The sequence below is a fragment of the Pomacea canaliculata genome, linkage group LG9 (genome assembly GCF_003073045.1).
Source record: "Pomacea canaliculata isolate SZHN2017 linkage group LG9, ASM307304v1, whole genome shotgun sequence".
NCBI lineage: Eukaryota > Metazoa > Mollusca > Gastropoda > Architaenioglossa > Ampullariidae > Pomacea > Pomacea canaliculata.
Window position 1 is genome coordinate 12,226,186 of NC_037598.1, and position 14,572 is coordinate 12,240,757.

Genomic DNA, 14,572 nt, shown 5'->3' on the forward strand with positions numbered 1-14,572 from the left:
ATTACTCATTATCCATCCCATTACCACTGCTGTATGTGGCTTAAAAAGTCTTGCAAGGCACATGCTATCAACATAATACCTTTACAGGCAGAATACAATATTTATTTGATCATACACACTATGCAGACTATATATACATATAAAGAGTTCTATGATCACATACATATAAGAACAGACTGTAAGATTTTTCAATCATGTAAGTATAAGACTATATACATGAATGAACTTTGCACTAGATGCATATACCATTAATGGAAATTGTCAGACTCTTGCTGTGTGTAGGAAAGACCAAGGATGCAAGACAGAAATGCAACAATAATCATTTTAAGGGCAGATCGTTAAAAAATGTCGACGAAGCTTACCTTCCTCATCACTTGGGATAGAGCTGGTTTCATCTTCATCATCTTCATCCACAGCATCCACACTATTCCTGCAATGACCACAATGTTTACATCGAAATCACTTCACTCCCTTGCAGTATCAACCATTCTAAAAATTAAAAAAATGACAGATCTTACAGAAAATTCAAAAGTAAATGATAAAAAATATAAAACACAAAACAATATTAATTTTGTATTGCAGTGCAGACCTTTCGCAAACATATGCACAAAGAGTAGTCTGAAGTATGGATGTCTGTCTTTTTTTTTTTATTAAGAGCCTACCGACTGTTTTCCAGGATACACTTCTCATAAATTTCGCCACCATCATTGGGGAAAATCTCCTCCTGATGCATGATGATAGTCTTGATGATCTCGTTGACAGAAGCCTGGTAGGACACTTGGTCACGATCAGGCGGTATAGGCAAAAGGGTCGGACCAAAGCAGATGGCCAAGTTGTACGGATCCATCATGTTTTCATCACTGTACTCTGACAGACTGCAGGAAAAAATGTGGAGAATATTGGACCTCAAAATGATTTATGTTAAAGCACATAAATGTGAAGATAATTTACACCAGTGGTTCTCAAAGTAGTTCGGACCGCTGTACTTAAGTAAAAAATATGGCGAACCACCAAGGCCTAAAAATCACTCCATACTATGAATTTCACATTTAAATTGCCGCATTAGTTTGATTACAATTCAAAACTAAATGTCCTTCTGTGACAGTAGTATAGTAATAATTAAGTTGACATAAAACTACCTACCCCGTTCTTTGTAATTAAAATGTTAATGCGAGGAATAAATCACTTTAAATATCACTTTGCTGCCATATGACGACTGTCAGCCGCGGACCACACTTTGAGAACCACTGGTTTACACAACAGTGATATGAATAGATAATGCCCAACTGGGTACATGTTAACAGTCAAATTAGCTTTAAAAAAACAAAACAAAACCCAAACCCATGGATATGTTAATGTCTTGAAGTTTCTTGTATAAAGATACAAACTGTTCACTTTAGATAGTGCTAAAAGTGGAAAACCATAATAATCTAATGGTCACAAATACCCTAGACATGTTCATGTTTGTAAATATGATACCATTGTTAAAAGTACAACTGGATGTTGATGATAAGACCTGCCCCAAACATGTATTACTATGACAAAACTTGTCTCAACTTACTGATTTAGGAAGGCAAAAAGATAGCGCATGACAACAAATATTGAGCGAGGCAAAGTTGCCAGTAGATCCTTGATTCTCTCCAGTCGTCTCTGAACATCATTCTCACCTGTATCATAAAAGGAACAGATACAGAATACCTGAAATTTGAAAGCTCTTAATGTGTTGTACCATCATCCATCTCCTTCACTTCTCTTTAAACTTGTTTTTTGGATGTGATCTCTTTTTGGAACTGTATTCTCCATCTCTGAGCATACATACATGAAGGTGAATCATCGTTAATACTACTGCTATCATTTTTCTGAAATGCCATTTCCCATTCTTTCTATCTTTTTTTTCTATAAAAATAAACACATGTAAAACTGGTATAAAAAAACAAAACAAACAACAAAAAAAGAGAAAACAAGGGATGTGAAAATGAGCCAGAACACCTACGTGTGCACTCTACCAAAGCATCAAACAGATGAAGGGGAAAGAGTGGCTCCCGTAGCTCTCTGAAGTACAACTTCAGAACGCCAGCGATGGAATTCATGTCACTAGCATCCACAACTTCTGCCAAAGCATCTTCACCTGAAACACACCACTGAACATATGAAACCGGATGTACCTGTTGTCACACCTGACAATACCCTTGCATCAGTTTATAACTGTACCCCCATGCACATGTGCCATCATGTAGACTTCCTCACAGCACCCCACCCCTCATGGTATCCATCACACTGTCTCACTGAACACAACTCACCAGACTCAAATGTGTTCTTGAAATGATTTATTTCCACCTGGGCTCCAGATACACGGAAGACACCCTGATGATGCATCCCTGCCATCAAAACCACCAGACATCAGCAACGATGGTGACCATTAAAATTCTAATTATCAGTACTGGCATCAACATTAACAGCAGCAGTAAAGCTCTATAAAGCTAATGTGCAACAGTGTCATTAACAACCATATGTTCATGACCTAAACAGTAGTGTGATGTCATAAGGTGTGTGACACCACCCTGTAGTCAAGCTGCCACTGACAGGAGAATAAAAAATTAGATGGCAAACACTGTTTTCCTGTTACCTCAGTTATCAAGTTTCTTTATCAGTCGCTAATGATATGATACATATTAAAGGCCACAATACTCAATTCACCATGCAAATTCCAGGCAAACAAGATAGGTGTCAAGCTTACCATACAAGTTGATGACTCTAATACAACTCTTGATTACCAGGGGAATTTCTTCACCAGTTGCCTGCACACCACAAAGAGAAAATAGGTTTAAACTCCTTGTGGAACATCTCAATACTAATGCTAATAATCTTATAATTCTGGTATTGCTGTCAAATTCTAAAAAATCCATAAAAAATGTCTCATGTCATAATCTCACACCCAAAACCAACTGGTGTGAGGGAATCCATGCAGCTCTGTGTTCAAAATCACATACCTATGATTTCAAGGGTTGTTGGGAGGGGAGTGGGGTAAGAAGAGTAAACACACATGTGTGCATAGGTATCCACTTGCATGTACTTGCAACAAAACTATCAGAAATGGCTTCTGTTGGTAACAGTTACTCTCTTCAAAACTTCAAACACAAATTTTTGTGTATGCCATGAGTGAAGTTTTTGCATCAATAGGTTATGATCCTCTCCTCCATCCCCAACCACTCACAAGTGACAAATCCAGTTAGTGTGTTTCACTTAACAGTGTTGATGAGAATACCTCTATATACTCCTCCAGACTGCCTCCAAACAGCTTAGGCTGACCAACAGGAGGAGTGCGACCAATCCGCCTTTTCTTGGGTTTGGGTGGAAGAGCCGGGGCCCTGCAAACAAAACACTATCTTTAAAGTGGGCAGGTATAAGCATTGGAGATCCTATCATAGGTATGATGTCAGAGACAAATATGCAAAAGCATGGTATGCAAATGGCACACTAACGTGGCTAAGTTCCATATTGTTTAAGAAAAAAAAAAAGGGTTGTTCTTTGGGGGAAAAAAAGGTCATCAGCCCTCTGTTATTGTCTATGCAGCTGAACAAGTGAGATGTACCTTGGAGCCCCTGTGGTGGATATCTGGTTGTCACCAAGAGCCTTCTGGATCTGGTTGAATTTGCTCTGAAGTCGTGCCAGCCGATTGCAGCTTATTGTGTATTCACGGAATTTCTAAGAACAAAAACTACAATAAAGCTTTAGGCTTTCGATCTCTGACACTAAAAGATGCAATAAGAGCATAAGAACTTCAGGATTTTTAGCCAGAGAATGTTTTCTAAACATTAAATTACTCTGATCTTTGAGCATTTCTTTCATTTAAACTACATTCCCTTCCTCCTATTCCTACACACAGAACAAGAAAATGATGTTTTTTATTATATTTATTTTGATTCTTACTAACAGCACTACCAGTCAGTCCTTTACCTAAAAGAGGTGTCTCACTTCAATCGCACAGCTGAACTCATAACACCTGGCAGTACTTACCTCTAGATAATAAGACTCCGTTTCTATCCGATCAGACCTGTGTTTGGCTGCTTCATGTGGAGAGCGGGGTGGAGCAGGTTCTTCAACAAAATACCGTGTGATGTCATAGTCTTTAATCTGGATCATGTCCACCAACATCTTCTCAGTTGTTTCCAATGTCTTCCATACCTGCAGCAAAAAGCAAATAAAGGTTCTACTGCAAAAATCTGGATAAACTGAATGATGTGTGAAGATCTGCTAAAGCAATAGGCTATTATACAAATGTAGCAATACTTGATCCAAAGGTCAGGCTTTGTGTAGACACTGTCAACTCTTTGGTGTAAATAAACAGCAGTGACACACACTGGCTCTGGTTATTGGCAATAGTTGATATCCAAATTTGTGCTTTGATAGCAGTCAATAAATAATGTGCTATAAATACCTCAGCTGCAATGAGACCTGGAAATTATTTGTGCCATAGCCATTCACTTCCTGAACACTGAGAAAAATTCATGGGCATTAATATGAAGATACAATGATCTCCTTGGGTACTGGCATATCATGTATTACTGTGGCAATGCTGTTTCACAATGAGCAGCAGTGTAGAAGACTCATACATTCTGGAATATTATCTTTTACTCTTGGTAATGCTGTTAATATGATCTGCCAGCTAGTGATATTTCACTAAGGTTATGAGCTCCAACTGAATCCCTCTGCTGTATGTCACTCTAGTAAGGTCACGCCAAACCAAAACACCAAGGCACTACATACAACACCCAGGCAACAGTGTCAAATAACAAGCCCCATTGCTGATGTTCCTAGAGTATCGACACTTACCTCATCATTTTCCACTTTGAGGCTGCCAAGGCGGTCAGTGATAGTGTTGTAGCGCTGAATCAGATCTTCTTGAACTTCCTTCTGAGCACTGATTTGGCGGATCTGAGAAATACAACAACAATTTTGTCTGTGCACCCAACCAGATTACTCCACAGATAAAAAAAAAACTCAGAAAAATAAATACTAAGTTGCAAATCATCTGTAAATAATGTCTGACATGACATACACATGCAAAAACTTTTGTATCTCTACTTTGCATCCAGTAAAAGCCCAACTTCTGAGAATATTAAAGAACTGTTGAGGTTTTGTAGATTTGGTTCATCAAGCTTCCAGCTACCATCTACAAGATGATGTCATGATGCTGCTGCCAGTCTCTGGGAACTTCCCTTTTTCTTGCTATTTTCATTAATTCTACTTGATCTTTGTCTCACCTGCAACTCTGTATATCATACAACTACTGTTTCCCCCAAAATAAAACTCTTATTATAATTTTTGTTCCAAAATAGGTAATAAGGCTTATTATCAGCAGATGTCTCATTTTTTTCATAACAAAAATCTACATTTATTCAAGCATTCATGTCATCTTCTTCTAGAACATCATCATAACTCTGAATTCTGACTTGAATTTCTAGTGACTCCATTTCCCGTTGATTTGCTGTCCATTATAATTTATATCATTATTTATTTATATAGTAATAACATTACTTTATAAATCAATACCTCCGCTTTGTGTTTCAGATAATTGAAGTCTGTCTAGCTGATGATCTTAACTAGGGCTTACACTTCGAGCAGGGCTTATGTCACAAGCATCCTAAAAAAATTATTCGACAGCTTATTTTCGGGGGAAATATAGTAGGATATCTCTGACAAAATGTTGCTTCTAAGAAAATCACATCACACTCCTATAGTTGTCTTGAGCTGTTTCCTTCTTACTCAACTGCATGATATTATGTTACCATCACCCTGTGAAAGTCAATTTTGTGATACTATGCAATTACTGACCTGTGAAAGTGGAAGCTCACTCACCTCATCCCCTTTGAAAGGTTGAAACTCGAATTTCTTTGGCAGCATAAAGACTTGATTGTTGAGCTCCATGAACTTCTGCTTGTCTGCACGAGAGTCCAGGTCCGTGATGCACTTGTTAAGGGAATCCACAAACTTTTGGTGTTCATTGCGCAGGTGCTCGTGTATAGACAGATACATCATCATAGCCCTCCCTACAGAGTTGTGATAGCCAAAGTCCATGCACTGCAATGAATCAGATAATTACCTTCCATTCAGTTTCATCAAATTTGACGGTCAGTAATTTTTCTATCTCTTCTTTGTTTTCAAACCAGCTTTCTAACAAGTCAAACAACAGTAAGTGCTATGATAAGCATCTGAATTCTCATATCTATGCACGGTGGCACAAATGCCCAGTGCCATCAAACTCTCCACTCTACCTCTCAAAGTCAAGTCTATAAACATCAAAAAACCAGTCTTATTTAAGAAAGTTTTCTTTTTTTGAAAAAAAAGGACTCATAAATTAGTCATCTTTTTAAAGATAATTTATTGGTGCTTGTGACAAGTGATCTCCTTTATCTACTGATGAATTCTGTTTTCTTCAGCTGCTCTTTTCAACAGTCATGTTACGGAGGCTCAGGCCTATCACATTCCACAAATCAAGCACATCAGCAGCACTTTGAAAACATAAAAGTAACAAAAAAGGCTAGCTGTTCCCTATACCCCCCTCTCCACCATTGTGCATGCAGTATATTCCCTTTTCATTTCTCCTTTTTTCCTGATATGTCTATTGAACACTCACTGACCATATGTGTGCACACAGTGTGTGTGTAACTTTTAAATAATGGACTATTTGTGCAGCAAGCTATAAACCTTTGAAAGGTGACCATGAGGTATATGCCCAATCTGATGCAGCCTGGTAACTAACTATAGGCAAATCTCTACAGCCCTATATCTTAAAAGCACATATTCACCAAAAATACTTCACAGACTGATTGCCTTGCATGTTCATGCCTTTATTTTTGCACACGTACACATGGATATGTGTGTGTGTGCACCAAATAGCATGATATAAGATTAATAGGCCTGTCCTCACGAAGCACTGGGCAATAGGGAGGCAGGTAGGCTGTTTGCCCCTATAAAGCATTGACTTTTGACACACTACACTGCCTGCACGCAGACTTCTGTATCTCCGGCACCTGATAAGGCCGTTCTCTTGATTTTTGGTGTTTACGTCTGGCTCAAAAAGACAGTTCTGGAAAGTGTAAGGACTTCCAACATCAGCCCCTTTAATCAGTTCTCAAATGTCAAGAACATCAACATCCTCCCAAGTCCATTCTGGATAACTTTCAAAAACTACGTTCCCACACTCTGCTGTGAGCAAGGAAACAGCACTTGCTTCACATGTAGTTTACCCAGCAGAACACTTTACTCCACTGGAAAAAAAAAAGATTAAAATACTGAGTCTCTATCATGAGTGTGCTAGCATATTAGAACTGTAGATAGCTAAAAAAATTCATTGAACCTTAAAATTCTGACTTTAACTACTGTACATCCAAGCTAAAACCTGTATCTCTTTCAAGAAGATTAAAATGCAAAATTTTATGTGCAAGTACAATCAAACCAGCCACCATCAACCCTCCCAACATAGACACTTTCAAAACAACTCCATATTCAGAATGTTGTAGTGTCAATATCAATAAACCAGACAGAATGTGACCTGACTGTGGAGAGCTCTAACCCTGTAGAGATCATTTTCAACCTTTCGACTTATCTGGCAAAGACAATGCAGGTGGCAGTACAAACTTGTATTACTGGACTCCTTGCAGACAATTTTTTCCAGTTAACTACTAAAACAAGGCAGGTGTGTACAAAGCTTCTGGTTGTCACATTTATTGTTTAGTCTCGCTGAGACTAACAGCAGTGAAATTTGCAACATGCTAAGTGTTGGTCTCACCAGATAGACAGCAGTCTACCTATACATGGTGGCAATGAAAAATAATTTTTAAAAAAAGGTAAATAAAAAAGAGAAAATGGGAAAAAAGTCATCAGAAATCAAAGTGTTGAAAACTGAGGACAGAGGTTGTTTTAAAAGAAAAGAGGGAAGAGAATGCTAGCAAACTCGATGAAAATACAATATACTGTAAATAGAGCCAGGATGGTTGAAAACAAAGCTTTAAAGCAAGTTATGCAGCAGACAACATGTCTGACAAAAGATGCAAAAATCTTAAACTGGAAATATCAAACAGCATTTTCCAAGACTATTCTTAGGAACATGTTGGAAGCCCCCACCCCATGATATTATGCCAAGAAGAAAGATAAACATAAAATATATGCAAATAGTGGACCCTGATTCGATAAACAGAATCAATAATATTTTTTTTTCTTCTTCCTAGACACATGCACAAACATCCCAGGATGTGGGTGTGCATGCACGTACATATACACGTGTGCACACATATTTTTTAAGCTGCATTTTCTTGGCAATAGTTTGCTCCCATTTACAACTCCTTATGATAACTTTGTTTTCAAAAACATGAAAGCATATCAAGGCTTTTACATGTAGGTTATCTGGCTGCGAACACTGCAGGCTTTGATGAAAATAAAGCAGATCTTCCAAGGCCATCACATTCTCTGATGCCTTTGCTATGATAAGCCATCTCAACAAGCCAGGCCCCTTTCTCAGTTTCTCCCAGAGTTCTCTGGGTGAACGTTGTACACTTCATGACATCATGTCACACTGACAGCATATTAATGGCTGCAAGCACCTTCTTATTTGATGTTGACATACATGCATGCTCGTGTTTTTTTATATACATACATGTAAACTTGAATACACATAAGAGAAAAAAAAAAGCATTGGAGGAAGAAAAAGGCATGCAGTGTGGCCTTTTTGTGTTCAAATTATTTTACACTTCAGTAATATTTCTGCACGGCTGTAACCTCCACAAGACATATCTCAATTCAGCATCTCTGAGACATTTGAAATAACAGAGATCAACAGCAGACTTGTTTGATGGTTTACTGTTACATTTCCATTCATTTATAAGTGTCATAAACATCCAACCCCATCACACACACACATGATGGATACGAGTCAACCAGTTAAGCATTTGAGATAACGTGAGACATGATGCACATGGTTATCATCAGAGCTAGGCAAAAATACAGTGGAGTAGGAACCAGAGGGGAAGAACAGCTGACCCCTCAAAAATGATTGTTTAGTAGTTTATTCCTTGTTACTCCTCAAGAAGCATAGGACCGCAACAACACCTAGCCAGCGGACCCAGTTTTGGTCAGCTTCCCTCAGTTCAGCCCATGTGGTTTTGGTGTCTTTTACTTTGCTGTCTACTATTCCTTTCCAAGTATGCATTGGTCTCCCAACTCTCCTCTTCCCCTGAGGATTCCAGTCAAGTGCCTGCTTGGCAATGGTGTCAGCTGGTTTGCGCAGGGTGTGTCCTATCCAGCGCCATTTGCACTTTTTGATGTCTTGGCTACTGGCAATTGGTTCTTTTCCACAGGCAGCTGTTGGAGATCTTTTCAAGCCATCTTATTCCCAGAATATGGCGTGGGCATTCGGTTAGTAAAGGTCAGGAGTTTGTTGTTGATGGCGTTTGTCACTCTCCAGGTTTTAGAACCATACAGTAGGACTGCTTTCACACTGGTATTGCAGATGTGGATCTACTGCAGAAGGATAATCCTTGGGAGGTCCAGATGGACTGTATGCTGTTAAAAGCATGCCTGGCCTTGTGGATGCGGCTTTTGATGTCATCTTCCGCTCCACCGCCTTTGTTGACAATGCTCCCCAGCTACATGAAGCAATCTGTTTCTCGGATGTTCTCTCATTGAAGTTGAATTGGATGTTCCTGCTTGTTGTTGATTCTCATCACTTCAGTTCTTCTTTCTGTTGACCTTTAAGCCAGTCTTCTCTGCTTCCTCTGCTAGCTTACTCAGTTTGGTTTGTGCATGTTGCTGGAGATGAGATAGTCCTCTAGCTAAGTCCATCTGCATACCAGTGTCTAGCTGTTGTCTTGGGTAGTCTAGCGCATAATCCAGTCTATGATCATCAGGAAGATTGTTGGTGATAATGTGCAACCCTGCCTTATGCCAGTCTTCATTACAAAAAAAAAAAATACTGAAGAGGCAAGAATATCTAAACCCCACCCCACAAACCAATCTTGAGATGTGATTCTTCACAAAGTACAAAAAAAAAAAAATGGAGCCGAGAATGAGACAAATAACAAATTTTTATAATGCAATAAGCAAAGCTATGCTTTTTTACAGCTAGCCCTTGATCTAATGAAGGGAAAAGAAACACTACTTAATTACAAAACATTAATAGATGTTTTTGTTGGTTTTTTGGTACAATGGCTTGAATGTGATTAATATGATTTATAAAGTTCTTCCTCCAATTATTACATAATTTCTTGTGATTGCAATAACTGGATGAGTCCTTTTTCAAAAAGTTTCATTTCTTGTTATGTGTTGCTTTGTCGCTTAACACTGAAAATACCATGTGTTGTGATGTTATCACCGTGTATGCATGTGTGTGCATGGCTGCACTTAGGTACCCACCCCTTTTTTTTTAATGTGCAAGTGTGAAACTCATTCAGTGTCAGCATGGTGTTTGCCCTCCTCCTCTCCCACCAAAAAAAAAATTGAGCATTTCTTACATGTCTGAAATACTGTTTCCGTCAGTGTCTGTTAGGCAAATATAGGAACAATGTATATTGTCATTCTCCGCTAAGCACAGATACAATGCTTACTGCTTCAGACAATCACTCCTAGGTAACAGAGATATACTGCAGGTTGTTATTGTCTGAAAGGCAGACTGGTAATAGGTGTAGGTGTGATGTGGGAAGGGCAAATATGCTAAATTCCAAGATTTTATGGATGTGACATTTACTGGCATTATAAAAATAGTTATAGTGTGTGTGACAGAGAAAAAGAGAGAGAAGGATGAGAAGTGCACATTTGCACACATAATTATATACTAACAATGCCAGTGTACAAACATCTAATCTTAACTCACCTATGTGCCTAGCATGCTCACATGAGTTTGGCTGCTCAAATAATTCAAAATCACAAAAACAATACTGGTGCAAAATAATAATGTAGATTCTGAGCGCCATTTATAAGGACAATAAAAGAAAAAAATCAACGAATAAAATTCTGGCATTAGAAGGTTAATAAGACACACATCAGAGGATGGTTAAACACCACAGACTGCTTGAAAAGAAAACTGTTTAGGCAGAAAAGAACATCATGACATGCACATACACACATATTAAGCAGGAACAATTGATGAGCAGAAATGCAACATAACTAAAGAGTGTGTGTAGGGGCAGGGGGAGAGGTGGGGGCAGTGGTGTTTCAAATAGCAGTCAAGCTTGTATGCTGGCCAAAACCTGGAAATGTACTCACGTCCATTAGGTCGGAGATGTCATCAGAAAAGTACTTGCTAATGGCAGCATTTGCAGCCTCTATACACAGCAAGTAGTCATTGCGAGCCTTCAGAGCTTTCAGCTTGTTTTCTGAGTATTTTTGTTGTTTCTGGGGACAAAAACAATGACTTATGTTCACACCATCATGTACAAACACACTTTCACCTGGGTTTTATCTCTGTTGCAATCAAGTATGAGCAATCTTGAAAACATCCATGGGCATCAAATCAATACACATTCATTCTCACACGCATGCATATGTACACACACACACATGCATTCATGGCACCCTTCTTTGCACTGTGGTTGAAGGAAGCAGGGAAACGAAATTTCCAAATTAACTACTAGCAGGCCATTTCACTCAAGTGCTGTGAAACTGATTGCATTTGTGTAGATGTAAATTTCTATTGACAGAAGGACTCCTTCAATATTTTCCTCTCTCAAGTTAACTGCAATAATTTCAAGAGGCTATCGAGACATTAAAAACAAAATACATCAAAACCTATGCTGTTATGCAGTTTCTCCCTTTTTCTGTGTAATGACTGTACCAGACATGACTCACAGCAGCAAGCAAAGGAGAAAGGAGGGGTTACTGGAGGAGAGAGGTGCACTATTTATCAGGGACTTCACTCTTTCTTACCTAGTGCATGTTGCTTTCACTTGGGAATGTTCTAACAAACTAAGCTTTTGTTAAAGAATAAAGGTCATTGCATATCAGTGTCTAACAGCAAAAGAAATGAATAGTTAGTGAGCTCATAACAGAATAGAAGATTAAGCTTTGACAGAAACACACCACAGCAGAATAATGATCTAACAACTGATGCAAGGAATTCAACACTGGCTTGTGGCAAGAAAGTGGTGGAGACAAGCTTCCACACCAGGCAAAATCAATAAATACATAAGGGCCATAATTATAAAGTAGCATGGCATGTAGCGGTTTTTATTTTAAAATCTAATCTGCAGACATTAACAAGTAGGAGCAAAGATACATAGAGAAGATGAAAGCTCCATTAATACCTAATCTGCTTTATCACTTTCACCTGCGGCTTCCACCTGGCGTATCGAGTGCAGAAGTCAGAAATGGAGGTAGACCTTGTGAACCCCGCTTATCCAAACAGTTACCCACAACATACACTGATAACCAGATGGAACATCCCTAACTTGGAGTTTGTAGCTCTCCACCAACTAAGTCCCTGGCTACTGGGGATAGTGGGAGTCTCAACAGCCTGGCAAGTCCAAAGGGCCATCTTGTTGACATGGTTGGTTGGTTGTTTTGGTGGGAAAGTGCTTCCACCTACAGGTGATTTCACATTATGAGGGGAGGAGGGGGGAACCAGAGTACCAAGAAAAACCCGACAATCAGCCGTGCAACAGGTGTCATATACAGAAAGTGTTCCCTGTGATCTAAGCCCTGGGCCTCTCTATGCTGTGGTGTCGAGCAAGTGTTTTAACCATTACAATACCAGGCATCCCTAAAGGGCAATATCTTTGCCAGACGCTGTTCTTATAGGCAGGTCATGGCCATGCTTCCCCCTCAAAATACCCCTTTTCCTTCTCATGAGATTGGGTTTGTTGTAGTCTCATCAACTGTTTCACAGTGACTGATATAACTTTACTTCCATAGAGACAGATGACAAAAAGAATAAAAATATCAACCACTTCTTGAAAATAGTCATACTACCCAAAATGAATGGGGGAAACTTCTTTAGCTGCTAGCGTCTTACACTTAATCGTCCCCATCTAGATCCCCTTTCCCACCCCAACAGAATGAGAAGAAATGTCCAGCATCAGAGCTGTTAGTTATTTCATGCCGTGCCAGCGACTAAGGTTATAGCAAGGCGAGAGAAAGTAATGACATGTTGTGGCTTTTATTACGCAGTGTCTTCAGTGTCAACTGGTAGCTGTGCGGGAAATGTAGCCAGCGGTGTCCCGCTAATATTCTGTGGACTGAAATAAGGAAGAACTTGAAACTGCCCTCTTTTGTAGCAGGCTTCGTGATGCACCCAGAAGGGTTGGGGGTGGATCTTGCGACCTGCCAGCTGCTGTTGTGCAAACATCGTCCTCGTCTGTCTGAACCACTGGTCACTCTCGTGTGCCGTAAAGACCAAGGACGAGGCGTTGGCAGTTTCACAATATGAGGATGACAGTTTCTCGCCGTGCTGCCTCAAAATTACAGCCACCTCTCCCCAGCAGGTACAAGAGAGTTATCAGCAGGGCTGAGAAAAGACCGGGAGGAAGGGATCGAGGATGAGGGGGAGGGAGCGAAAGATGCAAAACGGTGTTAAACCCTAGCTGTGAGCAGGATAAAATACAGTCGTGCGCCAGCAGAGAAAAGAACTAAGAGAATCTAACAAAGCATAAACTCCCCCACTCTCCACCCACCACCACCTGCTGCCTTTTTCAGCCATTCTTTTTAACCACCCACACCATCTTTCCCTCCGCCTGTAGATCAATGGCCGCCTGCATCTTTGGCGCACCGCCTGACCCTTACAACTGTAGCTGCATGCACCCGACTACTGGGCTGCGCAGACCGCTGGCCGCTGGAGGGCGCTCGCGACGTCGCGCATCCTACACCTGCAGCACGCGCTGTAGCCGCGCGTAGTAAGATGGCAGCAGACGGGCTTCTCATTGCCAGTTTAAGCGGATGGGTTCATCCCTCCCACTCGCCCACCCCTACCAGACTAAACTGAATCAGGCGCTTTCGCTCGGCCATTAGACACTAGGAAGGAAACAAGCCTCTGGCTCCATGGCTGCGCGTGCTGGTAGAAAGACTGTATTGCTGCCAACCCTATAAACATGGCGCCTTTTACCCGCAGAGCGGTTATTTTGAACGTCTGCTTCATCAAAGGACTGCAAGCAGTCTCTGTCTGTCCATGATATAACATGGACAGCAAATAAGGTCAGTACGCAAGAACAATATAAGCCCTCAGTCCAAATAAATGTGCACAAGTAGTCCACTGGGGGAATACTAAGCTTGGCTTCCTGCTGCAGGGTATTTCTGAAGGTAAAAGGAAAGTGGGGACACGGGGGTTGCACATAAGCCATCATAAGATCTTTGTGAAGTCGGCATCGTGATGAAATGCTCGACTCTTTCTTTCAATGGACACACACAAAGAGACCGAGTCCATCTTTTCTCCCTCTTGTGGTTGCCGCCTTTACTTTAAGTCACGTGCTTATGGCAAGATGCCAGCAGTAGCAGCTTCCCCCAAAACATCGGTTCTACCTCCCGAACACGAAATCGCCTCAGATATCAAGCGTAGAGGATACAAGAGACCGTCGGGGCCCACACTACC

At 40.3% G+C, this 14,572-nt stretch overlaps 1 protein-coding gene across 8 annotated transcripts in view; it reads right to left on the bottom strand.

Moving 5' to 3' along the window:
- Positions 1–14,572, bottom strand: part of LOC112571956 (SLIT-ROBO Rho GTPase-activating protein 3-like) — a 93,428-nt gene that overhangs the window by 6,430 nt on the left and 72,426 nt on the right. For all 8 annotated transcript variants that reach the window (XM_025251385.1, XM_025251386.1, XM_025251384.1 and 5 more), the window contains exons 6-17: positions 11,260–11,388; positions 5,860–6,081; positions 4,834–4,935; positions 4,018–4,185; positions 3,593–3,705; positions 3,266–3,368; positions 2,738–2,798; positions 2,301–2,378; positions 1,994–2,128; positions 1,562–1,667; positions 663–875; positions 363–430 (exon numbers count right to left, since the gene is read on the bottom strand). In XM_025251385.1, coding sequence (XP_025107170.1) covers positions 363–430; positions 663–875; positions 1,562–1,667; positions 1,994–2,128; positions 2,301–2,378; positions 2,738–2,798; positions 3,266–3,368; positions 3,593–3,705; positions 4,018–4,185; positions 4,834–4,935; positions 5,860–6,081; positions 11,260–11,388 — 1,498 coding nt within the window. The remainder of the gene's footprint in view (positions 1–362; positions 431–662; positions 876–1,561; positions 1,668–1,993; positions 2,129–2,300; positions 2,379–2,737; positions 2,799–3,265; positions 3,369–3,592; positions 3,706–4,017; positions 4,186–4,833; positions 4,936–5,859; positions 6,082–11,259; positions 11,389–14,572) is intronic.